General features: G+C 38.6%; 2 protein-coding genes across 10 annotated transcripts in view; one reads left to right on the top strand and one right to left on the bottom strand.

Moving 5' to 3' along the window:
* Positions 1-1,449: 1,449 nt before the first annotated feature.
* On the bottom strand, positions 1,450-9,389 carry TMEM126B (transmembrane protein 126B). Of its 4 annotated transcripts, XM_014346953.4 has the most exons (6): positions 9,253-9,380; positions 6,631-6,796; positions 6,139-6,260; positions 3,689-3,882; positions 2,190-2,301; positions 1,450-1,915 (listed from the first exon to the last, which is right to left on the bottom strand). In XM_014346953.4, the coding sequence occupies exons 3-6, from the start codon at positions 6,249-6,251 to the stop codon at positions 1,732-1,734; spliced, it is 603 nt and encodes a 200-aa protein (XP_014202439.1). In that variant the 5' UTR covers positions 6,252-6,260; positions 6,631-6,796; positions 9,253-9,380; the 3' UTR covers positions 1,450-1,731. The 4 variants fall into 4 exon arrangements, with proteins under 4 accessions (XP_014202439.1, XP_003833008.1, XP_008956672.1 ...); XM_003832960.7 differs by lacking the exon at positions 6,631-6,796 and having other exon boundaries at positions 9,253-9,389; XM_008958424.5 differs by lacking the exons at positions 6,139-6,260; positions 6,631-6,796 and having other exon boundaries at positions 9,253-9,374.
* Positions 9,390-9,405: 16 nt separating this feature from the next.
* DLG2 (discs large MAGUK scaffold protein 2) overlaps positions 9,406-26,450 on the top strand; it is a 2,166,992-nt gene continuing 2,149,947 nt past the window's right edge. For 3 of the 6 annotated variants that reach the window (XM_063608698.1, XM_055093779.2, XM_055093777.3), the window contains exon 1: positions 9,422-11,342. In XM_063608698.1, coding sequence (XP_063464768.1) covers positions 11,324-11,342 — 19 coding nt within the window. In that variant the 5' untranslated portion in view covers positions 9,422-11,323. Of the gene's footprint in view, positions 11,343-26,450 lie in introns of all 6 variants that reach the window. The other 3 variants (XM_034934113.3, XM_057299340.2, XM_063608697.1) reach the window with 3 other exon arrangements.

Here is a 26,450-nt window from a genome sequence, read left to right as displayed (position 1 = left end):
AATACTTTGAGACTGAGTACAGTTTTTAATTCCTCATTTTATAGATAAGGAGACTTAAGTGCAGAGAGATGAGGTAGCTTATTCAAGATTATCCTGTTAGTAAGTAATAAGGCCAGGATTTGAAACTTGAATGGAGCTCCAAGCTGTACTTCACACCTATGCACATGTTGCTTTTCTTCACTGGTTCACCTGGCTTTACCTTTGAGCTCAGGCCCAGAAGGTCAAGGTTTCCCTAACTTCTCCTTTCAGGCCTCTTATAGTCACTTTGGAAAGCAGTGCTTTCCAAAGCTAAAGGAAATATTGATTGCCTTGCCAGCTTTACAAAGACAATCTGAAGTCACGGAGTAAGGTACAAATCTATTCAGCTTTCTGGTGGTAAGAGAGGTGAACTTAAGTCAACTTTGCTATACTTCCAAGATTACCATGTTTTTAATCTCAAAATGAATATGGTTAGGATACGGAGAATGAGATGTGCAGTTCCATTCTGTAATTCTCATCCGTGTTCATTTTCTGAACTAAGATAAATGTGTAGCTCTGGGATGCCTTGGCAGACTCTAAAGAAACATGCTGTAAACTCTTTAGATTTTAAGCTTCTTTAGCGACAAGCAATGAATCTTTGTACCCCTGGTACCTATCTCAATGCATGGCAGATAGGCACTCAATAAATATTCTTTCTTGGAAACCAGAACTGAAGGTTAAAAACAAGTTCTTTGAACTACATAGTGAAGACAATTTGTAAATGAGAAGATAGTATCAATGCAGAGAAATGGGCTATATGTTATTCCCATATCTTCCTTTCTTAAGAACTTCCAATTCCTCCTTCAAAATTTAGCTCAATTGTTACTTTTTTCCACCACAGCTTCTCCTTCTGCCTAGTTAACATACATACTCTCAGTGCCCTTACAGAATTATGTGTATACCTCTCAAATCCTCTCATAGTATGTGTTCACACTTACTTCTCCTCAATTGAGTTCTTTCTAGGTAAGGAATGTTTGTTTTCTTTCTTTTCTTTCTGTCTTTTTTTTTTTTTTGATACGGAGTTCTGCTCTGTTGCCCAGGCTGGAGCGCAGTGGTGAGGTCTCAGCTTACTGCAACCTCCGCCTCCTGGGTTCAAGCGATTCTCCTGCCTCAGCCTCCCAAGTAACTGGGATTACAGGCATACACCATCATGCCCAGCTAATTCTTTTGTACTTTTAGTAGAGACGAGGTTTTGCCATGTTGGCCAGGCTGGTCTCAAACTCCTAACCTCAGGTGATCCGCCTTCCCTGGCCTCCCAAAGTGCTGGGATTACAGGCGAGAGCCACCATGCCCAGCCAGAATGTTTCTTATTATATTTAACACAGTGCCTGAGAAATAGCTCAATAAATGTTTGATGAATGAATGAATATATAACTGCACAGATGAGACCTTAAAGCCCAAACCCATTTCCACATACAAAGAGGAAAGATGAAACTTTTACTGTTACATTTATTGACACTGGATATTTATTATCTGTTATATACCAGGCAAAATGGACACACCATCAGGAGATAAGACCTGTATCTTACGTGTAAGATGAAACTTATATTTATTGATTGAATTATTGAATATTTTTTGAGTATTTGCTATATACCAGGCAAAAGGCACAGAACAAATTATCTGTTCACAGTTACTTTTAACTCTTTCAGCAATGCCTGAGTCCTCTTTATAGAAACTTCATTTTGCTAAGTTAGCAACCATTCATTTTTTTGGTTACTCTTCATGTATAGTTTTCTCAAGTGTCTCTTCAAATACTGCATAATGGTGTAGACCATTTAATATTCCAAACATAATCTGAAAGACTAGAGGAATCGCCATTAATTTCATTTGTGTTTGACAAAGCGTCATCCAATGGATTAAAACCCTTCCTTTTGGTGGCAGTGGAACGGTATGATACCTGAAAAGAAAAAAGAGTTAATCACCTCTCCTGGCTATGAATGCTATTAGAAGTTTGTTGACTTCTCCTAAATTGATAATTGCCTTTCTAGATCTATAATGTAGAGAGCAAAAAAGTTAAAAGTTAGCTATCTGAAATACCAAACTACCACATTTTGATTCAAATATATCATAGACAGCTAAAGAATAAAGAGAGTTTATTAACCTAAAAAAAAAAAAAAAAGAAAGAAAAGAAAAGAAAAAAGAAGAAAAAAGAAGGAAAAGGAAGAACTTACTTGGTTGCCAGACGTCCATTTTTAGTAAAAGCCAAAGAACTGGGATAGAAAATACCACAAACTATGCCAATCAGTGAGCTTCTGAAAACACAGTTTTCCTTGCTTATATTATCTGGAAAACAAAAGTAAATTTGGTTTTCCTTTAAAACTCAAGAGCTATTAAGACAGTGTTGTACCTCACAGAGTAGTTATCTGCACTATCCTCAACCACAACTAAACCATAGGAAGAATATTAGAAATTCAAACTCTGTGGCATATAACAGGCCAAATGCAGCACATTTTAAAAAGTTTTTATTATACTTTATCACATAGAGAATTACCTCTAACGTATGTGGTTGTTGTAGAAGCAATTTTATTTTATTTTTTGGAGACAGGGTCTCACTCTGTTGCCCAGGCTAGAGTACAGTGGCACGATCTCGGCTCACTGCAACCTCTGCCTCCAGGGTTCAAGCAATTCTCATGCCTCAGCCTCCCAAGTAGCTGGGATTATAAGCGTGCACCACCACGCTCAACTGTTTTTCTATTTTTAGTAGAGACTGTGTTGGCCAGGCTGGTCTCGAACTCCTGACCTCAAGTGATCTGCCTGCCTTGGCCTCCCAAAGTGTTGGGATTATAGGCATGAGCCACCGTGCCCAGCCAGAAACAATTTTATAATGACAATACTAAACTAGCAAACCAGACCTGGATTCTAGGTTAATACATTTTTATTATCTACTATATATCAGGAACGTGCTAGGAGCTAGGAATACAGTGGTACATAAAAGAGACCTGATCTCTGACCTTCTGGCCAGTTTATAGAGATCAAAGACACGAGATAAATATTTAAATAGATAATTATCAGTGTACACAATACTTTGAAGACAAACTATATAGAGAATGTATCCAGACACCTAGTGTACAATGAGGGAATCAGAGGTCTCCCTGGGGAAAAGATACTTAAGCAGGAACCTGAAGAATGAACAAGGGATAGATGCTCTATCAATTACTAGTTGTGAAACTCAAGGTAAGGTGAGGGGCAGGAAATAACATTAAAAGCCCATAATATGACAGATATTGTGGTAGTCATTTAACCTACAGTATCTTTTAATTCTCACAACAATCCTGTGAGGTAAGTACTATTAGTCCTAACTTATAGATAAGACAACGGAGGCTCTGAGATGAAATGCCTTACTGAATGTCACAAAACTTAAGTGGCAGGAGGTAGCATACTGAAATGATGTGCGTTGTATGCCACAACCAATTCTTTTCCCAGTATGTTGCTTATTAGCATACTTGAACATGCCTCAGTTTGGGTTGCTTATCTACAGAAATAAAAAAATACTGTTTACCTGATTAGGAGGATTGTTGCAGGGATTAAATATGACAAGGTATATGGACTTTGTAAACTGTATAGCAATATATAAATGTAAAGAATTATTATTAGCAGTAGCAACAGTATATGTTAATAAGTAACTTTACTTAGTCATAACTACATTATACATTAGTGAATTTAAATTCACCTGAATACAAAGCATCAATTACAAAAAGCTTGTCAGTAACAACAGTAGACAAAAATGGAAGTGTAGCCAATGATGCATATGTCTTCAAAGCATCATGTTTAACCTTGAAGCAGCGTCTGAACAGGAAGTTTGAGAATATTCCAGAGAAACCAGCTGTTGTTCCAAATGTTGCCATTTGATATATATTTTGTGTCCTAATAGAAAAAAAGAAAAATTCAGTTCACTATACCATTGAACTTAATGGATACAGCCTCTCCTGAAAAGTTGTTATTGCATATCAATATCAAATATTTCTTGAGCACTTACTATATGTGAAAAGTATTTTCTAAGTGCTTAAGATAGGACAGTAAACAAACCAAAAGAAAAAAAGAAATTTCCCACCCCTCATAGAACTTGTATTCTAATGAGAGAACATGATTCTCTTTCTAAGAATATTTACAGTAATTCTAAAATAGAGCTCTTTTAAATAATTTTGGCCACAAATAAATATAAATATGTTCCAATGCAGCCAAATTTTATGAGCTACCCAAATCCAAGAATACCTTTCCTGCAACTAAAAGATTTACTTTGCTTAAGTTCATCTAAAAAAAAGCTGTTTACATTTGGTTAGGCCTTCTATTTCTTCATTAGTCCCAGATACATTTAAAATAATTTGTCCTGAACAGACACTTCTCAAAAGAAGACATTTATGCAGCCAAAAAACACATGAAAAAATGCTCACCATCACTGGCCATCAGAGAAACGCAAATCAAAACCACAATGAGATACCATCTCACATGAGTTAGAATGGCAATCATTAAAAAGTCAGGAAACAACAGGTGCTGGAGAGGATGTGGAGAAATAGGAACACTTTTACACTGTTGGTGGGACTGTAAACTAGTTCAACCATTGTGGAAGTCAGTGTCACGATTCCTCAGGGATCTAGAACTAGAAATACCATTTGACCCAGCCATTCCATTACTGGGTATATACCCAAAGGACTATAAATCATGCTGCTATAAAGACACATGCACACGTATGTTTATTGTGGCACTATTCACAATAGCAAAGACTTGGAACCAACCCAAATGTCCAGCAATGATAGACTGGATTAAGAAAATGTGGCACATATACACCATGGAATATTATGCAGCCATAAAAAATGAGTTCATGTCCTTTGTAGGGACATGGATGAAGTTGGAAATCATCATTCTCAGTAAACTACTGCAAGAACAAAAAACCAAACACCGCATATTCTCACTCATAGGTGGGAAATGAACAATGAGAACACATGGACACAGGAAGGGGAACATCACACTCTGGGGACTGTTGTGGGGTTGGGGGAGAGGGGAGGGATAGCTTTAGGAGATCTACCTAATGCTAAATGATGAGTTAATGGGTGCAGCACACCAGCATGGCATATGTATACATATGTAACTAACCTGCACATTGTGCACATGTACCCTAAAACTTAAAGTATAATAATAATAATAAAAAAAAAAGGGAATGAGGGAACTTTTTGGGGATGTTGAAAGTATTCCAAATTTTAATTGTGGTGATGGTTACATAACTGTATAAATTTGCTAAAACTCATATAACTGTACACTTTAAATGGATGAATGTCAAGGTATATAAATTATACTTCAATAAAGCCATAAAACAGAAAATAAAATAAAATAAAATAATTTGTCCAAGATTTATAAAACTTCATCCAAAAAAATCTGATCTAGTTTTCCTATTAAGACCCATATGTAAATCCAGGAAATAACATCAACTGTCCTTTGATTTTTTTCTTGAACTTTGTTCATTTAAAAGTCAAAATGGCCAGTCTGGCCAACATGGTTAAACCATCTCTACTAAAAATACAAAAATTAGCTGGTTGTGGTGGTACACGCCTGTAATCCCAGCTACTTGGGAGGCTGAGGCAGGAGAATCACTTGAACCTGGGAGCTGGAGATTGCACTGAGCCGAGATTGTGCCACTGCACTCCAGCCTGGGTGACAGAGTGAGACTCTTATCTCAAAAAAAAAAGTCAATATGTTAATGTGAGACTATATTTATACCATGAAATCTGTATTCCCTTTTGCTGTACTAAGTACTGTGGCTGAGATAATCAATCCTAAACTGATTATAATTACTCACCAATTAAATATAAGTACCCCCCAATGGTTTTCTCCTAATTACTTTTAATTAAAATATATTTACTGCACAAAAGTTTTAGCAATACTTTTGGATACTTTTTAAGAAACAAAAGAAATTATCCACAATCCCAAATATTCCAACAAACCACCATTTTCATCTGTTCTTGTTTCCCCCATTCTTTTTTTTAAAGATGTGTTCTTCATAACCAACTCAAAGAATAGGATCTTAGATAACAGAAAAGGTAAGAAAGAATAGGATCTTAGAAACAATGGCAATACAAAAGACTTGCAAATAAAATGACTGATTTTCAGCCTGGGCATTTCTCTTACATTTCTTTTCTAAGATAGTCAAATTTTTTTTCTATGATTTCTATGACCATTGGTCTTCTGAGTTTTGCATCTTCTAGAGAAGGACTGGGCTGACCATGCATAGATGCTGCCATCTTGAAAACCTGGAAAAAAAAATTCCAGAGCCATAATAGCTAATGATATTCATATTACATAAAACCTTACAGAATTCTACAGATTCAGATTTGAAAACATTTACAGTTTAGTAGTGTGCCAGGTACTGTGTCGTCTGCTTTCACATACTTTGTTAGTAATTCAATCAACATTTACTGAGCTCTTATTATCTGTTAGACATTGGCTTTTTGTTATTATTTTTTATTTTCTTGCTAAACATCCTACAATACAGACATTGGCTTTCTGATTTACACACTAACTTGAGAAATTGGTAGTATAATGATTATTTCTATACATATGAGCAAACTGAAGGTCTGAAAGGTTGGCTTGCTTGAGATTTAGTGTAGAAGGCTAACATACTGTTGCTGTTTTCCTCTCTCCTCATTCCGAGAAGGCAGTCAGGCTCTTTGTAGTTGTCCTCCTAGCTCTTCAGGTGGGGAGGTGGAAACAGTGGCTGCTTATTGACATCTCTATCCTCAGTTTCTCATGAAAGATTAAGTTCATTTTGGAAATCGTGTTTCATTTCCTAGAGAGGTAGGAGAGAGCAGGGATTGCCTTGGAGAATAGTGAGAGAGAAAAATCAGAAAGAGGGACACTGCTCCAGGAAGGGAACTGGCAGTGGATTGTGGCTACTACTTTGGAGTACATAAATTATATATCCAGTTCCCTATTACCACCTGTGGTGGAAGCAGAGCCTTTGCTAGAAATGGTCGTGTGGTATAGCAGAGACCCATACCTGCCACCACACCCGGCTAATTTTTTTATTTTTAGTAGAGACAGGGTTGCACTATGTTAGCCAGGCTGGTCTCGAACTCCTGACCTCAAGTGATCCACCTGCCTCAGCCTCTCAAAGTGCTGGGATTAAAGGCGTGAGCCACCGTGCCCGGCCCCAGAGACCCATGGCACTGGGCTCCTTGGTCGGAAGGTTCTTGTGTCCCAAGTGTGATGAACAGACAGCTGCCAATGTCAAGGGACCATGAAGACCTGGCCAGTAGCATCTTAACAGAAACTAGACAGGTTAAAAAACAAAACAAAACAACAACAACAAAAAAACAAACCCTGCACTCTCAGAGAGGATCCTTTCTGAATGTTTTGCTCTGGGCAAGACTCTAGAGTCTCTGTGAAAAGTCTTAATAACATTTGTTAAATCCAAACACGTGGTTGCAAATGTTTACCTACTACAGCAGCCAAGTGGAAGGTCTATTGCTGCTAAATTCAGTGCTTTTTACTCTTTTTCCTCCAGATTAGCTAAATAGTCTCTTTACAAATTTACACTAATCTCAATTTTAATGTTCATATTAAAGGGAAATACTAAATCTCAAATTTAAGGAGTCCTAGACAAGAGGATTAGAGGGGATAAAGCATAATGAACACACAAGATACTTAATAAATCAGTGGTTCTCAACCTTCAGCATGCACAAGAATCACATGGGGTATTTATTTGAAATGCAGTCTCATGAATTCCCTCCTGAGATACCTGGATTCAGCAGGAGTAGGATGAGGCCTAGAATCTGCATTTTAATAGCACTTAGTGCTTCTGATGCTGTAGTCAATGGACACATGTTGAATATCACTGTAATACTCATTTGCTGAATGAGCGGTATGTACCAATCCTAACTATAGAAGGCCAGTTCATTATACACAGTTCCTGGCATCAACATACAGAAGGTATGAGCTCCTTTGAACCTTATGGTGTTACACAATGAGTAATAATGGACCAGTTTCTTTCTCTGCATCATGGCAGAAATGTACTCAATCTTTTTCTGTAACATTTCTGGAGAGGGCAGGGGGAAAAAAAGGTAAAATATTTTACAAATTACAATTTTTCAGTGACTAGACTTACATCTTTTCCCTCTCCCTGACACCCAAAGGGAAAGTATAAGGGATAGTAACATCTAAGGGAGATTCTATACCTAACCCATCTATTGTACTAAGACATCTGCTGTCTTGGCAGATGTCAATAACATGAGTAACCATAAACCATAGATAAATTTTTGTTTTGCTCTCATCCAATTCATTGAAATCCTCCACCTTCCACCAAAAACAAAAAACAAAACAAACTTCCAGGCAATATCTTCTACTAATCTCCTACCTAGTCTACACCCTAAAGTCTCTATAGGGAAAACAGACACCCAGGATTATGATTACAGGACAGCAAATACTGAAATACTGGAAAGAACACAGGAAATATTTATTGAGTGCTTAAGCTTTGCAAGGCACTGTCAAAGACTCGAGTGCTTTCATTACACTCCTTCCCCCTTAAGGCCACTCAACTAGTCACCACGCTTATACCAGTAAGAGTGCATTTATGTAGGTTTATAGTTTGCAAATCATTTAACGGTTTTGTAGTGCTTTCATGTGTATTATTTTACCTAATAATAAATTTTTCACCTAATAATAAATTTCACCTTTAGAATTTTATTCAACATTCGCTCATAATTTAGGGAGCACGTGGTATATGCCAGACCTCCGGGTAATCAAGATACAGTCATCCCATCCTCAGGAATCCACAACGCAGTGGGAGTTCAGAACAAAAAAGCTGGCAATTTAAACACAGAATGAGAGAGTGACATAAACGAAAAACCCAACAACCTAAGAAAAAGCAAACAATCTAGCCAGAGGAAGCGTGGGAAGGCTTCCCGGAAGAAGTGACATTTAAACCAATAACCGAAAGAGAACAGTTTGGCAGGGGAGTTGGGACGGATAGAAGCAGGGAAATACTCCAAGTTGAAGAAAAAGCCTGTGCAAAGGCCTGGAGACAAGAGAAAACAAACTGCAGATAATGAGGACTAGAATTTAGGTCATCTACGTTCTCTCCGCCTCTTTCCACAGCAACTGGAGACTTAATCGACTGCTCCTTGCATGGACTTGGGAGCTGTTTTAACTTTTCAAATCTCCTTTAAGTGTATCATCTTAGAAGAGTCTGCCAACACTTTGAAGGTGCAGAAATCACCCCCCATACCACTTCGGATTTCCGCCTACCTTGGGCGCTTCCTCAGTTCCCACCGGCACCACACCTGAATCCCTTGGCTTAGTCCCAGCCTCATACCCGAACACCACCATTTTGGTGGCTCATGTGACTTGCCGGTGGGCGGGGACCCAGAACGCCCTGGGCGGGAAGTGGTGCTGATTTACGGCTCAACGCCTCTCGATTGCAGCCCGGGCCCGCCCCCACTCAGTCAAAAGCCGCGCCCTCCATCCTGACTGTGATTGGGCGCGGCGTCTAGAAATTACGGCCACTTATTCGCTTAGAGGAGGTCCAGGCGCCTGTGGGCCTGCCCCCCTCGCCAGCCGAGTATTTCCTTCCCTGACTATTTATCAGCTTAGCTCCCTGTTCTCTTCGCGTCCTGCGGGAAAGATGGGGCGGCCCAAATGTTGTAATGTTACTGCGCTCCTGCCTCTCCTCAGGGCAGCTGGGAACTAGCTGCCTGCCCCTTTCAGTCCTTGAGGGAACTCGCCCCTTTGCCCTGGCCTGTGTGGTGTTAAAGCTCTGTTTCTCGGGCACCTCCTCCTCCAAACCCCGGACCAGCCGCCCAGCGCCGTCAGAGCAGCCCCGACTAGCCTCCTCTCCTCTCAGCCGTCTGACTCCTCTCCCCAGTCTGTAGTCCCCTCAATTTGCATCCTTTAGCCCGGCTTGGAAAGAGACCGGAGAGAAATTTGCCCACTACCCCCGCGAGAAGACCCACTTGTCAGCCGTGTCTCGGGGTGGGGGGCACTGCAAGGCCTGGCGCTGTTTTGTGCACGTTAAATGCCCAGCGGTATCTCCCAGACCGGCAACCCCCGACCCTCCAGTCTCCATGTCTTACAGAAGCCAAATTCGAGAGTTATATAATTTCTAGTGCTGCTGTTGCTCCTGCCTGAGGAAACACTTCATCGCGTGGAGGGTGCAGGACATTTCAGTGCTCTTCCCTAAAAGAACGGGGCTTGGGCAGGGGTGGCCAGCGGTGGCAGAGAAATGTCTTGTCTTTTCTGCAAAAGGAAGGTGGGTAGTTTGAAGAGAGATTGAGAGAAAAGGTGGATGTGAAAGCCAAGCAGCTGCACTTTCTCATTTAGGAAATCGCGGACCGTTTACATAGCTTATGCTTACATGTCTAATACTACTACGGCGTCTCTGAAAACACCTTTGCGGGAAGGTTTGGCTTCTCTCGAAGTCTCAGTGTTTTTCCTCGCCGGATAGGGAGCTGCTTGAATGCGAAGAGATGGCATGATGTGAATGACTCCAGTGTGAAGAAATCTGCTTCGCCAACTCATCCTGCATCAAGTGCCCATTGAGTAGCACTGTCACTTTAATGTCTCCATGCCAAGGGATTGCTTTCCTTTTTTTTCAATCCTCTCGGTTAATACATGGGAGGATCAGAATCAGAGGGGCATTAAGGATCAAGCCTGGGGGCTTGGAGAGCACAGAAGAAAAAAATGAAAGTGACAGCAAGCTGGATTCTGAGTTACTGAGGGGGTGAGATCCAGAACTTCTGATCAGTAAATATAAGGGGGCCTTTCAGTGTGTGTTCTGCCACAGAAAACTGTTCAAACTCACCTATCTTTTTAGAGACTGGAGTCAAAGAGATTTTTAAAAGTATTTTTGGGGAGGTGGGGTTACATTTTTCTCTACAGATTTGAGGATCTTTATCATCATCTTTGAATTTGACCATGTATAAAGTAATGAGACCTGTCTAAATTTGGTTTGTGCCTTAATTGAGTTAGTCATTGAACTTCCAAAAATGTTGCTGCCTGAAGAGGAATTTCAGTAACGTTCTTCATGTTTACAATAATTTTCCCAGTTTGTAAAAACAGTCTAAATATTTTCTGAAAATTGAAAAACTTGAAAAACTAAAAAATTACGTTGCTGTAAACTCTGTGGGCGGTGTAAAAAGTTTAGTTGTGGAAAAAATACATCATTATTTTCTTTATCTGACATAGAAGACTCAGCCTGGATTTCAAAACTGAACACTGAAGTGGTTTGCAACAGTTACCTGGCTCTTGGCCTCAATCCAGCTGGATCAAACTGAGACCTGAAAAGAGATATTGACTCCTGTGGCAGTGGAAAGACCCAAGAATGCCAGTCAAGAAGACAGGTGGGCCATGAGGTTGCTATATAATATTTCTCCCTTTTGTTGGTTCTGGTACTTGTAATTTAAATTATATTCCATTTGAGAGTAAAGTTTTGCTTCAGTTTGGGGGAAATATTTATTGTAATATAGTTTCAGTGGTACATAATTCAGTAATATTATTTTGCTAAAGTAAAAGGAAGCAAGACTATAGTATTTATTGATAGATATTTATGATTTCATAAATCAGGTTGTTTATATCACCGTTGCTAATAAGAATAGATTCAGTACTGCAGATTTGGAATCTCCTTTAGCTTGTTTTCTTAGCTTGTTAAAGGTTACTTTTAAGCAGTCTTTAAAAAAGAAACTTGTGCAGTGGAGCTCTTCCTCATGGGTTTAATATTTATCAAGCTAATTACAGAATTGTGAAAGGTAGCAAAGTAATTTCATTTGCACTGAACAAAATTACAGCTTTATAATTTATCTTTTGGTTAAAAAATAGACTTATTATTTGGATTTATTCTAGTGTAAATCTTCACTTTTGTGATAAAGCACAACTTTCGTGACTATTGTGCTTTTCCAGATATATGCATTATCCAATAACATGATTGTCAAGTTCCCCAAATGGGGCAAACACCTGTTTTTTTCCTCCCTCCTCAACAACTTTTATTATTGGAATTGATCAAGATCTAGTGAATTCCTGAAGCATAGTTGATTATATTCCGAACTTGGGGATTCAATTTAGCTCAGATGCACCCCAGGTTAACTTTGTTCCAAAGGATTCTAGTTTGGGACTGTTTTTGTTTTGTTTTGTTTTGACATTATATGGAAGGTGAGATCAACTGTAAAGAGTTTCTCAAGAGTTTTGAATCAAAACTTATATGAACAGCCTTGAACTCTGCTATACTGGACTAATATAGATCCAAATGTTGTCCAGTTATGTGAGTTGCTACGATCTGAAACTAAAGCTCTGGGTGAATTGCAGGTTAAAGTGGAACTTATCTCTGCATGGTGTTTAATTCTTCTACCTGTGGATTTGTTAGGGATGTTGAGGAAACTTATAATCACTGAGATGCCTTATCCAAGCTGATATTTGCAGAGATGGACAATGATATATAAAACTTTCGGAACACCTAGAACTGTGATATTTGCACACTGGGATTTAAGATTGGGATTGTTTCCTCCCCCTGCTGTTTCTAATAATACCACTGACAGAAGTAAACTGCCTGAGATTTTGGAGCCACACTTGTCCAGACCAGACACAATTGGTTTATCTAGAACAAGAATGGTTTTGGGAATGTAGCCAATAAATGATATGGCTCTTCGACATATTTAAGTTGATGTGTGTTTTTATTCTTTCTACCATTTCTCTAGAGAGTTTCTTTTGGATTACCTTATTTTGAACTAATAATGGAATTAAACACATTACGTGTGTGTGTGTGTGAGAGAGAGGAAAAGAGTGAGAGGGAGAGAGAATGGGAAGGAGGAGAGACAGAGAAAGAGATAAAAAGGTATGTGGGAAGGAAGAGGAGGAAGGTCAATTGATATTCTAGGTATAACTTAACTAAGCAGGTTTAGTTAGAAAGTTTAGAACTTAATGTTTCTAAACCCCATAAACCGAGTTTCTTAAAAGTTCTTCCCTTTAAAGAACTGTTAGAGAAATTGCTGATACATTGGTGAAATTATATACTTTAGAAGAATTTCCTTTCTTTCCTTCTTCCTCTCTTCCTTCGCCTCCCTCCTTCCCTTTCTTCTTTCCTTCTTCAATAATGAATTGACTAATGGATTGAATTTTTAAAGGAATCAACAAGTTCTTATTAGAAAAACCAGTTTATATTTCTATGATACCAGAGTATATGTTGTATAGTTTTCCTTATAAACTGATCTAGAGAAACAATGTATCTTGCTTTTAATCTCTTAAAACTGCTAGTATTATGATACATATTCTTGAATATTATAGACAACTAGCCAAACAAGTTATGTGTATATTGTATTTTTCATTGGCTATGCTTACTATCTCTACTGTTTATATAATATAAGAACAGTATTTTTAAGTTTAACCTAGATTTATTCTGCAGGGATCACTGTCCTCTGTCACCTTGAGTCTTTTTCTCTCTTCATTGTTTCATGTGGTAGACATGACGAAAAAGCTAGACTTAATGTGATTCTAAACAATAACTATCCTCACTGAGCCAAGTGTTTATTCATTGTTGAACATATTCTCATTAAAGTATGAAATTTTCATAAGATGGATTTTCATTTGGTATTTAGTTAGTATATTTTTGTCAAAGAGAGAGGAGATTCTTTTACTGATACCATGCAACCATGGTGGGAATTGGGAATGGGTGTGACATCTCACTAAGCCCATTTCTAGGTGCCATTCTGGACTGCCCTTGGATAAGCTGATACTACTGTGCCTCAAACCCCATATTAACTGCTCGTTTGCTTTATGACATTACTTTCTACTTCTCTCACTCTAGTCTCTTCGCATTTTTACAGATCTCAGTTTTATCAACAGAAGACTCTTCTGTTTCCTCATAGAAGGTTTTTTTTCCTCAGCAGTTGCTTTTCATTCAAGATTTTCTTATCTATAGTAGTAACTTTATTTGCTCCCAGGTGAGCCCTTGGGACAATCTTGGACATATTTTAATTTGTGAAAATTTAGGACCAATTCAGGATAAGTTGTATTAGTATTCTCTGATATGATGCAAGACCATAGTGTGTTAAATAAGGGTCTGTTTTAACAAGTCTTCTTGAATTGATCTGATATGATTTCCTACTGTGTTAATATAAGAAATAAAAGTTAATGATAGTTACGTCATTTGCCATGTTTTACAGCAGAAAGTTGCTGTTTTAAGGATAAAAATATGCTTTAACAGAATTTTCTAGTACAATGCAGCTTCTTTTTTGAATGGCTTTTTGTTCTCATTATCATTAAATACGTGGAAGAAATCAATGCCTTTATTACTTTGAGATAAATGTTCATTTCATTTCAGTGTTTTAAAAAATTGTCCTATTGCCAGGCGCGGTGGCTCACGCCTGTAATCCCAGCACTTTGGGAGGCCGAGGCGGGCGGATCATGAGGTCAGGAGTTCAAGACCAGCCTGGCCAACGTGGTGAAACCCCATCTCTACTAAAAATACAAAAATTAGCTGGGCATAGTGGTGCGTGCCTGTAATCCCAGCTACTTGGGAGGCTGACGCAGGAGAATTGCTTGAACCCAGGAGGTGGAGGTTGCAGTGAGGTAAGACTGTGCCGCTGCACTCCAACTTGGCGACAGAGAGAGACTCCGTCTCAAAAAAAAAAAAAAAAAATTGTCCTATTGTCTTCGGAGCTTCTTTTAAACTGGTGTAGAAGTTTGTCTAATATTATTTATTTATATGACCCTTTATTTCCTTTGAATTATTTTTTTGCAGTGGTTCTCAGTGATATATATATAAACATATTTTTATCATGTACTGAAAGCTAAGTCCTATCTTTTTTATATGTATATATTTTGACATTGTAGCTTTCAAAGGAAGCTGAAGAATGTTATATAATTGGAATCTTTCTTTTTTTTTTTTGGGAGACAGAGTCTTGCTCTGTAGCCCAGGTGCGAGTGCAGTAGTGTGATCTCGGCTCACTGGAACCTCCGCCTCCGGGGTTCAAGCAATTCTCTTGACTCAGCCTTCTGAGTAGCTGGGATTACAGGTGCGTGCCACCACACCTGGCTAATTTTTGTATTTTTAGTAGAAACAGGGTTTCACCATGTTAGCCAGGCTGATCTTGAACTCCTGACCTCGTTATCCACCCACCTTGGCCTCCCAAAGTGCTGGGATTACAGGCATGAGCCAGTGCGCCTGGCCTTAGAATCTTAAGACATGATATTGCCATATATCTCATAGGCACCCTTGAAACTGAGATTACTGTTTCCTGGACTCACAGTTCTTAAATTATCTCTTTGCTTTTGGTTGACTGTATACTTCATAAAAGTGTCATTTCTGGTTTTTTTTTTTTTTCCTCTGGGGAAGAGGACCTTATGACTCTCCTGCTTATTTTTCCTCTATTCAAAGTTTTCTTCTTTTGTTGTTTCCTGCACATTATGGCTCCACTTCTTGTTTTATAGTATCTTACTAATTTACATTTGCTTTTTGTTATCGGGTATACTCTGTTTTCATCTCTAGTTTTTCTTAAGTTCTTAAAATAATTTTTTTTCAGAATCAATAAGAGGGGGAATATGTACAGGTATATCTCAGAGATATTGCGGGTTAGGTTCCAGACCACTGAAATAAGGCCTATTATCACAATGAAGCAAGCTACACAAATATTCTGGTTTTCCGATGCATATATACAATATATTGTATACTACGGTATATATGCACTGGGAAACCAAAATATTTGTTGTATACAGTACAGTATATACTATACTATAGTCCATTAGGTTTGCAATCGTATTATGTCTAAAAACAATGTACGTACTTTAATTAAAAATGCTTTACTGCTAAAAAATGCTAATGATCATCTGAGCCTTTAGCGAGTAGTAATCTTTTTGCTGGTGGAAGATCTTGCTTCGGTGTTGATGGCTGCTAACTGATCAGGGTGATGATTGCTGAAGGTTGGGATGTCTAAGGCAATTTGTTAAAATAGGACAACAATGAAGTTTGCCACATCAATTGACTCTTTATTTTATGAGAGATTTCTCTGTAGCATGAGATGCTGTTTGACAGCATTTTACCCACAGTACAACTTCTTTCAAAATTGGAATTGGTTTTCTCAAACCCTGCTGCTGCTTTATCAACTAAGTGTATGTAATATTCTAAACCCTTTGTTGCCATTTCAAACAATGTTCACAACATCTTCACTGGAAGTAGATGTCATCTGAAGAAACCACTTTCTTTGCTCATCCATAAGAAGCAACTCCTCATTCATTCCAGTTTTATCATGAGATTGCAGCAATTCAGTCACATCTTCAGGCTTCACTTCTGATTCTAGATCTCTTGCTATTTCCATGCCATCTGAAGTTACTTCTTCCACTGAAGACTTGAATCCCTCAAAGTCATCCATGAAAGTTGGAATGAATGTCTTCCAAACTCCCGTTAATGTTGATATTTTGACCTCCTCCTGTGAATCAAGAATGTTCTTAATGGCATATAGAATGATGAGTTCTTTCCAGGAGGTTTTCAATTTACTTTGGCCAGATCTATCAGAGAATCACTGTGGCAGATATAGTCTTACAAAATTTATTTCTTAAATAATAAGGCTTGAAAGTTGAAGTTACTCCTTCATCTGTGGCCTGCAGAATGGATGTACTATTAGCAGGCATGAAAACAACTTTAATCTCCTTGTATATGTTCATTGGAGCTCTTGGGTGACTAGGTGCATTGTCAATGAGTAGTAATATTTGGAAAGGAATCTTTTTTTTTTTTTCTGAGTAGTAGTTCTCAACAGTGAGCTTAAAATATTCAGTAAACCATGCTGTAAACGGATGTGCTGTCACCCAGGCTTTTGTTGATCTACTTTTAGAGCACAGACAGAATAGATTTAGCATAATTCTTAAAGACCCTAGGATTTTTGGAAGGGTAAATGAGCATTGGCTTCAACGTAAAGTCACCAGCTACATTCACCCATTAGCCTCTAAGAAGCGTCAGCCTGTCCTTTGAAACTTTGAAATGAGGCATTGATTTCTCTCTAGCATTTTCTTCTGATGTAAGGCTATTTTGTCTGAATTGAAAATCTGTTGTTTAGCCATTTTCATCAATTATCTCAGCTAGATCTTCTTGATAACTTGCTGTAGCTTCTTCATCAGCACTTGCTGCTTCACCTTGCACTTTTATGTTGTAAAGATGACTTCTTTCCTTTAACCTCATGAACCAACCTTTGCTGGCTTCCAGCTTTCTTCTGCAGCTTCCTCACCTCTCTCAGCCTATATAGAATTGAAGAGAGTTAGGGCCTTGCTCTGGATTAGACTTTGGTTTAAGGGGAATTACAGCTGGTTTGATCTTCTGTTCAGATCACTAAAACTTTCTCTATATCAACAGTAAGGCTGTCTCTCTTATTATTCGTGTGTTCACTGAAGTGGCCCTTTTAATTTCCTTCAAGAGTTTTTCCTTTGCATTCACAACTTGGCTATTTCGTGCAAGAGGGCTGCCTAGCTTTTGGCTTATCTCAGCTTTCAACATACCTTCCTCACTAAGCTTAATCATTTTCTAGCTTTGAGTGTGAGAAATGTGTAACGTTTCCTTTCACTTGAACACTGAGAGGCCATGGTAGAGTTATTAATTGGCCTAACTTTAATATTGTTGTGTCTCCAGGAATAGGGGGACCTGAGGAGAGGGAGAGAGATGGGGCAATGACCAGTTGGTAGAGGAGTCAGATAACACACAACATTTACAGATTAAGTTTGCTGTCTTATGTGGGTATGATTTGTGGCGCCCCAAAACAATTACAATGAACATCAAAGATCACTGATTACAGATCACTGTAACAAATAAAAGACTAATGAAAAAGTTTCAAATATTGTGAGAATTACCAAAATGTGACGCAGAGACATGAAGTGAATATATCCTGTGGAAAATTGCCAGTGATAGACTTGCTTGACACAGGGTTGTCACAAACTTAATTTGTGAAAAACGTGTTATCTGCAAAGTGCAGTAAAGCAAAGTGCAATAAAATGAGCTATGCCTGTACCTGACTTCATTGAGTGGCCTTGTGTGGTTATTTTATTCCTTTTGCACGCATTTTACCAAATTTGTATTTGAATTTTCATGTTTGCCATACCAGTAATATATGGAGAGCTTGTCTTTTTTTTTTTGAGACGGAGTTTTGCTCTGTTGCCCAGGCTGGAGTGCAGTTGCGCAATCTCGGTTCACTGCAACCTCCACCTCCTGGGTTCAGGCGATTCTCCTGCCTCAGCCTGCCGAGTAGCTGGGATTACAGGCGCCTGCCACTGTGCCTGGCTAATTTTTTTGTTTTTAGAAGAGAGGGGATTTCACCATGTTGGGCAGGCTGACCTCAAACTCCTGACCTCAGGTGATTCATCTGCCTCCATCTCTGAAAGTGCTGGGATTACAGGCATGAGCCACTGCATATGGCTGCACATGTTTTTTCTGTTTTCCAAAACTTCAAGTTTTTTTTTTAATCTCTTCACAGCCATAAAACTCAAAAGAATTAAGCACTGAATCATCCTAGAGAAAGATGGGAAAACACAGTTTTCAAACTTTTGCATTTTCTGTAAGTCAAAGTAAAATAGACAATTTACTAAAGTTTTTTTTAAATTTAAAATTCCCCAATTAAAAAAATTAGCTGGGCTTGTTGGCATGTGCCTATAGTCCCAGTTACTTGGGAGGCTGAGACTGGAGGATTGCCTGAGCCCAGGAGTTTGAGACTGCAGTGAGCTGTGATTGTGCCACTGAACTCCAGCCTGGGTATCCCATATCTTTTTTATTTTAAAAGAAATTCCCCGTAGGGACAATTTTGACCTTGGATAAGCTATAGACTCTTGATATTGTAAAATATTAATTAATCCAGGAGGCATAAATAGAATGATTTCCGGAATGAGAAATAGAAGAATACTTTTTGTGTTTAACTACTGATTAGGAGTATGCTATGAAGCAACTTAGTGAGGAAGACGTAGAGATAAAATGATCTGTTAATTGATTTTATTTTACATATCTATTGGGAGAGTACAAATCATATGCTAATGACTTGATACTAGAAAATGTGTGAACTTCTGGGTTTTTGGAAATCTGCTCAAGTGTTTTTATTTATGATAGAATATTTGATTTCTCCCTTAGGCCTATTATTGTTTACTTTTGTGGGTAGAAGAATCTAGTCAGTGAGGTATGCACAAAACATTGGATTTTACTTATTTATTTTTAAAAAACTTCAACTTTTTCTTAGATTCAGTGAGTACATGTGCTGATTTGTTACATGAGTATATTGTGTGATGCTGAGGTTTTGGATATGAATGATTCTGTCACCTAGGTATTGAGCATAGTACTCAATAGGTGGTTTTTTAGCCCTTGCCCCACTAGTCCCTTGCGTAGTGTCTATTGTTCCTGTCTTTATGTCCATGTATACCCAATTCTTAGTTCCCACTTGTAAGAACATGCGGTATTTTGTTTTCTGTTTCTGTGTTAATTTGCCTGGGATAAACATTGGGTTTTTAAAATGTTGGATTAAGGCATTCTGTTCATTCATGCCTTTGTCAATAAGTAAATTTCTCACTGTTCTATAAAATACATTTACTGAACTATACGAATACTATACTTTCTTAAATATATATTCTCCTTATATGCTTATTTCTTAATACTATGTTACCATGTCAGTGATTACAAAATATTTTTTAGTATAAGGGAGAGATTTTTTTTTTGATTGGGATAAGGGAATATGTTCTCCAGCTACAATTCTTGCCCAGGAATTTATGGCAGTCAAGACACAAGTATTTCTATATCCTCAATGTAGGTTGCTTTGTCAGCAAAGGATCATGAGTTTTATCCAGTCTCTTCTGTCCAGTTAGTCATTCTGAATTCCAACTAATAAGCTTTCTGCATGGGTTCAATTTTTAGTAAGTTTTCAAAACTATTTCAAGAATTATGGCCAAATCACCTTCATTATGAAACGATTCTCCTGACCTCCTTTATTTTAGGATTTAAGATCAAGAGGAATGGTATAGTATAAAGTAGAAAATCCTGTGAAAATGAATTATTAAATTTAAACTTTCAAAGATTATGGGTAAGATTTTTGTAACCCATTTCTTCTGGTAACACCATTTTGCTAGCCACTGAGGCCCTAATTTAGGATACAATTTTGAAGCTTCTATCAGGGGCTTATCATTTTGAAGGACTGTGACATCTTTATCATTAAAAGCATGGTAATACTTGGAATAAACCTATTAAGTTCTGTTCTATTTAAACATCTCTCATAGGTAATAAACAAGCTAAAATTCTTTTAAAAGGTAAACTGGTGTATATATGGTGTAAACTGGTGTATATATTTAAGGCAATGACTCTACTTTCATTTATTTATTCAATCATTTATCCATTCAACAAAGGTGTATTATGAGTGCCTGCTATGTGCCAGGCATAGTGCCAGATGCATGTTTGAAGTAGCAAATGATATTCAGTCTCTGCCTTTATGAATCTTAAAATATATTAGGAAGACAGATGCAAAAACAGGCAATTTCAATGCTGTGTGGTGAGGTTAACGCTCTTTGTCAAGAAAACAGACAAGGAACACTCAATCCCACTAGGGAAGATGTAATATTTAAGATGAGATACAGAAGATGAATAGAAGTTTACCAGACAATGTGGGAAATGGCAAGAGGCTGTTTCAGATCATTATTTATTTTTCTTATTTTTTGGCCTTGAACTATATAATCACATCCTGTGTTATCATCATCATCAATAGCAGTGACATGGTGGAAAAAACCTAGAACAGTAGTCAGAAGATTTGGCTACTAAAAGAAGGGACAGGATCAGGTAATCCGTGAGCTGGACTTGGTCTGTAAATTTAGGTATGTTAGAAGTATCCATTTATTTTCTGTAATTCACCTTTACTCTTAGTAACTGAGTAGCAGACAAAATAACTTATCCTTTTTGAAGTTTTCCCCACTTCCCTGGGGTTAAGGTGGGGTTCTGCCTGGAATGGGAGTGTCTTCTGGTTGTTGATCATCTATATAAAACAGCTTACTTCTGACATATGAGTTGTTGTGTCTAGATAGCTCTTTCTCGTCTGGTTTGACAGATATTTGATATGTCCGAGTCATGGACTTTTACCTTTTTCTAGAATGTCTGTGTTTCTGTTTGCCTAGATGCATTACAATGCCATTCCTCTTGGGTCTTGCTGCCTTCCAAGCAATGTTGCCAATAACAAGAGCCTAGATCCCTGATGCCTTGAGATCCAAAGACTTTTTTATGTTTTCTTCAGCTGGGAAAATTTTTTTCTACGCTGTGAAGGGGCTAGGAGAAGTCCCTTTCTCTGCCTGTACCTGAGAATCTCTTTTTCATCTCTGACAAACTCTTATTTTATTCTGAGGGCTTAGGTTTTTAGAAAGCAAAACTGGAATTACTGAAAAATTCCTTCTGGGTTTTGTCCTGGCATATAGCGCCCCTGAGGCAATAAAGTAGGGAACCAGTTGTCTGCTGGAATGAGAAAAAAGGAAATGGGAAAATTTAGGTAGAAAAAAGTTTTAATATCTTAAAGTACCAATCTCCCATGTGTAAAATACAGGTTACTTGCCTTCTTATGATGATGCCACCAAGATCCTGTGAAAATCATGTAATCCTTCTGAACTTGTTTCCTTTTAAAAAAGGGATTTAATGCTTTTTTCCTCCTTACTATATACTGTTTCTTTTTCCCATCAAATATGATAATGTTCATGAATTTCACTTTTACAAAGCTAGTTAGTGATGGAATTAGGACCAGAAGCTTGTCTGATGCTTTCCTTTTTACTGTATGAGTGTGGTAGTCTTTGAACAAGTGAATGGCATCATAGTGCAGTAGAGGAGAGCCCAGGATTGGAATCTAGCTTTTACCATCAGTTGACTACATTAAGCAAATCAACAGATAGAGCTTCAAATTTTTCCTGTTAAAACTTAAGTATAGTACTAATACCTCTTAGGATTATTGTGAGGATCAAATCAAGAGACCTAGACCATATAAAAATTATTTTGTAGATAAGAAACTGCTGTACAAAAGCTTATCATCTGAATGCGTTTTTTTTTAGGGGAGTGGGTGGGTTCAAGGAGGAGAAATGTCAGAGTCCCCTTCCATCAGTGGTTTGGGTTCAGCTTCCTGGTCAGCTTCTGGAACAAGCCTGTCCAGATATGGCAATGATGCATTTGATCACAGATAGGAGATGCCATGCGTGTTTTTAAAAAAAACAGGTTATAACATTTCTTATTAATATTATTTCTCCTCCAAAGATGCTAAAGTAATTTGTAAATCATCTAATATATACAAAATGATTGCAGTCTTCAGGTCTGCTTTAAGTCTTGCCATACATATTCTTCACTATTTAAATTCCAAATTTTATTTATTTACTTATTTTTCTAGATAAATAAATCTGGAATGATGCAAAAATCAGTATTTAGCTGAAGATGCAATTTTTAATCTTTTTTTTTTGAGATGGAATCTTGCTCTGTTGCCCAGGCTGGAGTGCAGTGGCATGATCTCAGCTCACTGCAACCTCTGCTTTCTGGGTTCAAGCGATTCTCCTGCCTCAGCCTCCTGAGTAGCTGGGATTACAGGCACCCACCACATGCCCAGCTAATTTTTGTATTTTTAGTAGAGATGGGGTTTCGACCTGTTGCCCAGGCTGGTCTTGAACTCCTGAGCTCAAAGTGATTCGTCTGCCTCGGCCTCCCAAAATGCTGGGATTACAAGCGTGAGCCACATGCCTGGCCAATTCGTTGTTTTCTTACTTTCTGTTTATTGCTGCTTAGCCTTGCACATTTTCTATCATTCCCCTTTAACAAGTTTATAGAAAATTTGAAAGCATGGCTTGTCTGAAAGGAGAGATATAAATTTACCATTTTATACTATTAATAATATCTTCTTGTTTCAACAGGGAAAATAACCAGATCAACAGGTGTTCGTTGAAGTATATTCAAACAATTCTTTTTTAGGGAGGGTAAAGTATAATTGCAAAGAATAATTATAGAAGAAAGAAGCATTGTGATCCTTTCCTAGTAAATCAAGTTTCAATATGGCATAATGCTTTGTATGGGCTTTGGTGGCAGATAGATCAGTATTTGCATCGTGGTTCCAGCACTTACTGTTATGTAGCCTTGGACAAATGTACTCTATTTCCCTCAGTCTAAAATTTCCCCATTTGTGAAAATGTATATAGTAGTAGTTCTTAGGATTCTTTTGAAGATTAAATAAGGTGATCAGTGCAGAATGCCTAGCATTGTTCCACAAATGCTAGCTAATATTATTAGTAATAAAATTACACCTTTGTGGTATCACCTTGAACTGTACGTTTGTTTTATTTATTTGGAGATGGAGTTGCACTCTCGTTGCCCAGGCTGGAGTGCAATGGCGCCATTTTGGCTCACTGTAACCTCTGCCTCCCAGGTTCAAGCTGTTCTTCTGCCTCAGCCTCCTGAGTAGCTGGGATTACAGGCATGGGCCTCCATGCTCAGCTAATTTTGTATTTTTAGTAGAAACGGGGTTTCTCCATGTTGGTCAGGCTGGTCTCGAACTCCTGACCTCAGGTATCCGCCTGCCTCAGCCTCCTCAAGTGCTGGGATTACAGGTGTCAGCCACCATGTCCGGCCGAACTGTACATTTTAATGTTAATTTTTTTTTTTAAAAAGAAAACCTGGTTCAAGACTAACTTTTCTATTGCTATTCATTACTTTATTACTTTCTCATGAGTATCCTTGATTTGAAAAAAAGCAATAACATCAACAATAAGAATTAAGCATATGTGAATACTTCTTAGTAAAATACTTTTGTGTCTGGAATGAGTGGATTCTGTCTTGTTGACTTCAGGAATGAAGCCACTGATACTCGTGGTGAGTGTTACAGTTCTTAAAGATGGTGTGTCCAGAGTTTGTTCCTTCTGATGTTTGGATGTGTCCGGAGTTTCTTCCTTCTGGTGGGTTCATGGTCTCGCTGACTTCAGGAGTGAAGCTGCAGACCTTCGCGGTGCATGTTACAGCTCTTAAAGGTGGCATGTCCAGAGTTGTTCATTCCTCCTGGTGGGTTTGTGGTCTTGCTGACTTCAGGAGTGAAGCTGCAGACCTTCACAGTGTATATTACAGCTCATAAAGGTGGCACATACCCAAAGAGTGAGCAGCAGCAAGATTTATTGCAAAGAGCAAAAGAACAAAGCTTCTACAGTGTGGAAGGGGACCCCAGCGGGTTGCTGCTGCTGGCTCGGGCAGCATGCTTTTATTCCCTTATTTGGCCCCACCCACATCCTACTGATTGGTCCATTTTACAGAGTGCTGCTTGTTCTGTTTTACAGAGTGCTGCTTGTTCTGTTTTACAGAGTGCTGATTGGTCTGTTTTTACCGAGTGCTGACTGGTGCATTTACAAACCTTTAGCTAGACACAGAGCACAGATTGGTGCATTTACAATCCTTTAGCTAGACACAGAGAGCTGATTGGTGCATTTACAATCCTTTAGCTATACAGAAAAGTTCTCCAAGTCCCCACCTGACACAGAGGCCCAGCCGGCTTCACCTCTCAATCCCATCTCTAAACAGGACACCCCAACTGCTGTCGGGAATTTGGCCGATGACTGCTCTAGCTACTTTCTGCTGGATGGGGTGAAGAAGGGGCCCTGCAGTTGTGGTGTCCTCCAGAGGTTAACTCTTTAGGCCAGTGAAAGGACCGGTGGGTCGGTCCAGGGGTCCTCAGTAGAAGTCGTTAGTTGAGCTCATTTAGGGTTCCATTTGTAAGACCATCGGTAGCTTGATGGCCTCGATTCTAGAGGAAACAAATTTGACAAGCAGGTTAAAAATACAGGGCCCAAAGGTGAGTAACAGCAAGATGGCTGCCATGGGACCTAGAAAGGGGAGGAGCCATATTGCCCAACTCTAGAGGTTGGTAAGAGTTTGAAAGGCGTTTTCTGATTCCAAAAGCCTTTTCCTATAAACGCCGGACAGCATCTCATACTATCCCTGACTGGTTAGTATAAAAACAACACTCTACCCCTAAGAAGGTGCCGAGTCCTCCTTTCTCAGCAGTGAGGAGGTCTAGGCCTCGGTAGTTTTGGAGAGTCACTGCTGCCAAAGAGTCTGTTTGGGGTTGTGGTTACTATCCTTACTGGATAGATTTTGTTATTTCTTGCAAACTGTCCGAGAATTCCTGTGAGATTGTGTGGTAGTAGGATAATAAAGTACATAAACCTGCTATTCCAGTTTCTGTAGCAGTAGCCATTCCTAACCCTATAAGTAGGGGTATTAGTTGTATGGCTCTGCGCTGATGGACTTGAGCTTTGAGGGGTACTGATAAGGTCTGATTTTCATAAGATTAGAAGTTAGGATAATATATGTTACACTGTAAACTTTTAGCAAACTTTACTTTTGTTGAAAACCTTGTAAGTTTGGGATTTCAATTATTCTTTGCTATTAGTAAGACCTCATTCAGTCCATATTAACTTAAAATTGGTATAGATGGCTCCTTCCTGATTCTGTAAGTACTTTAAAGTTTGGCTGAGTGCAAACAGCTTGCACATTTGAGCAGACCAATTATTAGGCAATTTTCCTAACTCTGCTTCTACAAGAGTTTCCTCACTGAATATCCATTGTGTCTTTTTTTCCTTACTTGCCTGGGAGGAACCATCTATCATCCTGTCCTGAAGGGAGTTCCTCCTAGGTCTGGTCAGACCTTCGTATGATAATTAGTTAAGATTTAGATCCCTTGTTAGGAAACCTGCTGGGTTAAGGATTTTTGATAGGAAGGCTATGGGTTGTCAGTGGCCTCAGTGCTTTCGGGCTATGCCCTTGTTTACACTGACAACAAGGTGGTATTGGAGTGATATACGGTTACAGAGAAGACCTTCAATTATCAATTATAGGTTTTAAATTTACCCTGACTTTTAAAGGAATAGGGTACACTGTTTTTTCTTTACTACTTCTATTTCTTTCTGTCTCTTTGACTCCTTTGTCTCTTCCTCTCTTTCCTTCTCTCTTTGACTTTCAGTCTCTTCCTCTCTCTCTCTTTGACTTCCTATCTCTCTTTTTCTCTCTCTCTCTATCTCTGTCTCTTCCTCTCTCTCTCTCTCCGCTAGTCTTTGCCTGCCTATGCCAGCTGCTTATGCTGCTGTTCTCCCCTCTCCTTCCCCTTTTTGATGGCTTGGACAGTGTAAGACTGCCATCTCTTTGTGCTTTTGCACTGAGTGCAATAACTCCATGATTTCCTTGTGGTATTTAATGGGGGTTCCCCCAGAGGTTAGGAACTCCCTTTCTTTCCATATTGCAGCATAGGCATGTAGGATTAGATAAGCATATCTGCTATCTGTATACACATTTATTCTTTTTCCCTTTCCCAGTTATAAGGCTCGGGTAAGTGCCACTAGTTCCGCTAACTGGGCACTGGTCCCTGGGGGAAGAGGTTTACTTTCAAGTACGGTTACATCATTAACTATGGCATAACCTGCCCGTAGTATCCCATTCTCCACAAATGAACTTCCATCAGTCT

This window comes from Pan paniscus, chromosome 9 (assembly GCF_029289425.2).
Source record: "Pan paniscus chromosome 9, NHGRI_mPanPan1-v2.0_pri, whole genome shotgun sequence".
Lineage (NCBI taxonomy): Eukaryota > Metazoa > Chordata > Mammalia > Primates > Hominidae > Pan > Pan paniscus.
The sequence above is the reverse complement of the archived record's forward strand: the minus strand, read 5'-3'. Positions and strand labels throughout refer to the sequence as shown.

Bases quoted from the DNA above. Each gene is read 5' to 3' on its own strand.
- TMEM126B (XM_003832960.7), bottom strand. From the start codon at position 9,333: ATGGTGGTGTTCGGGTATGAGGCTGGGACTAAGCCAAGGGATTCAGGT. The intron at 6,261-9,252 runs GTAGGCGGAAAT...TTTTTTTTCCAG, and splicing joins GAACTGAGGAAGCGCCCAAG to GTTTTCAAGATGGCAGCATC. The intron at 3,883-6,138 runs GTAAGAGAAATG...TTTTTCTATTAG, and splicing joins GACTATCTTAGAAAAGAAAT to GACACAAAATATATATCAAA.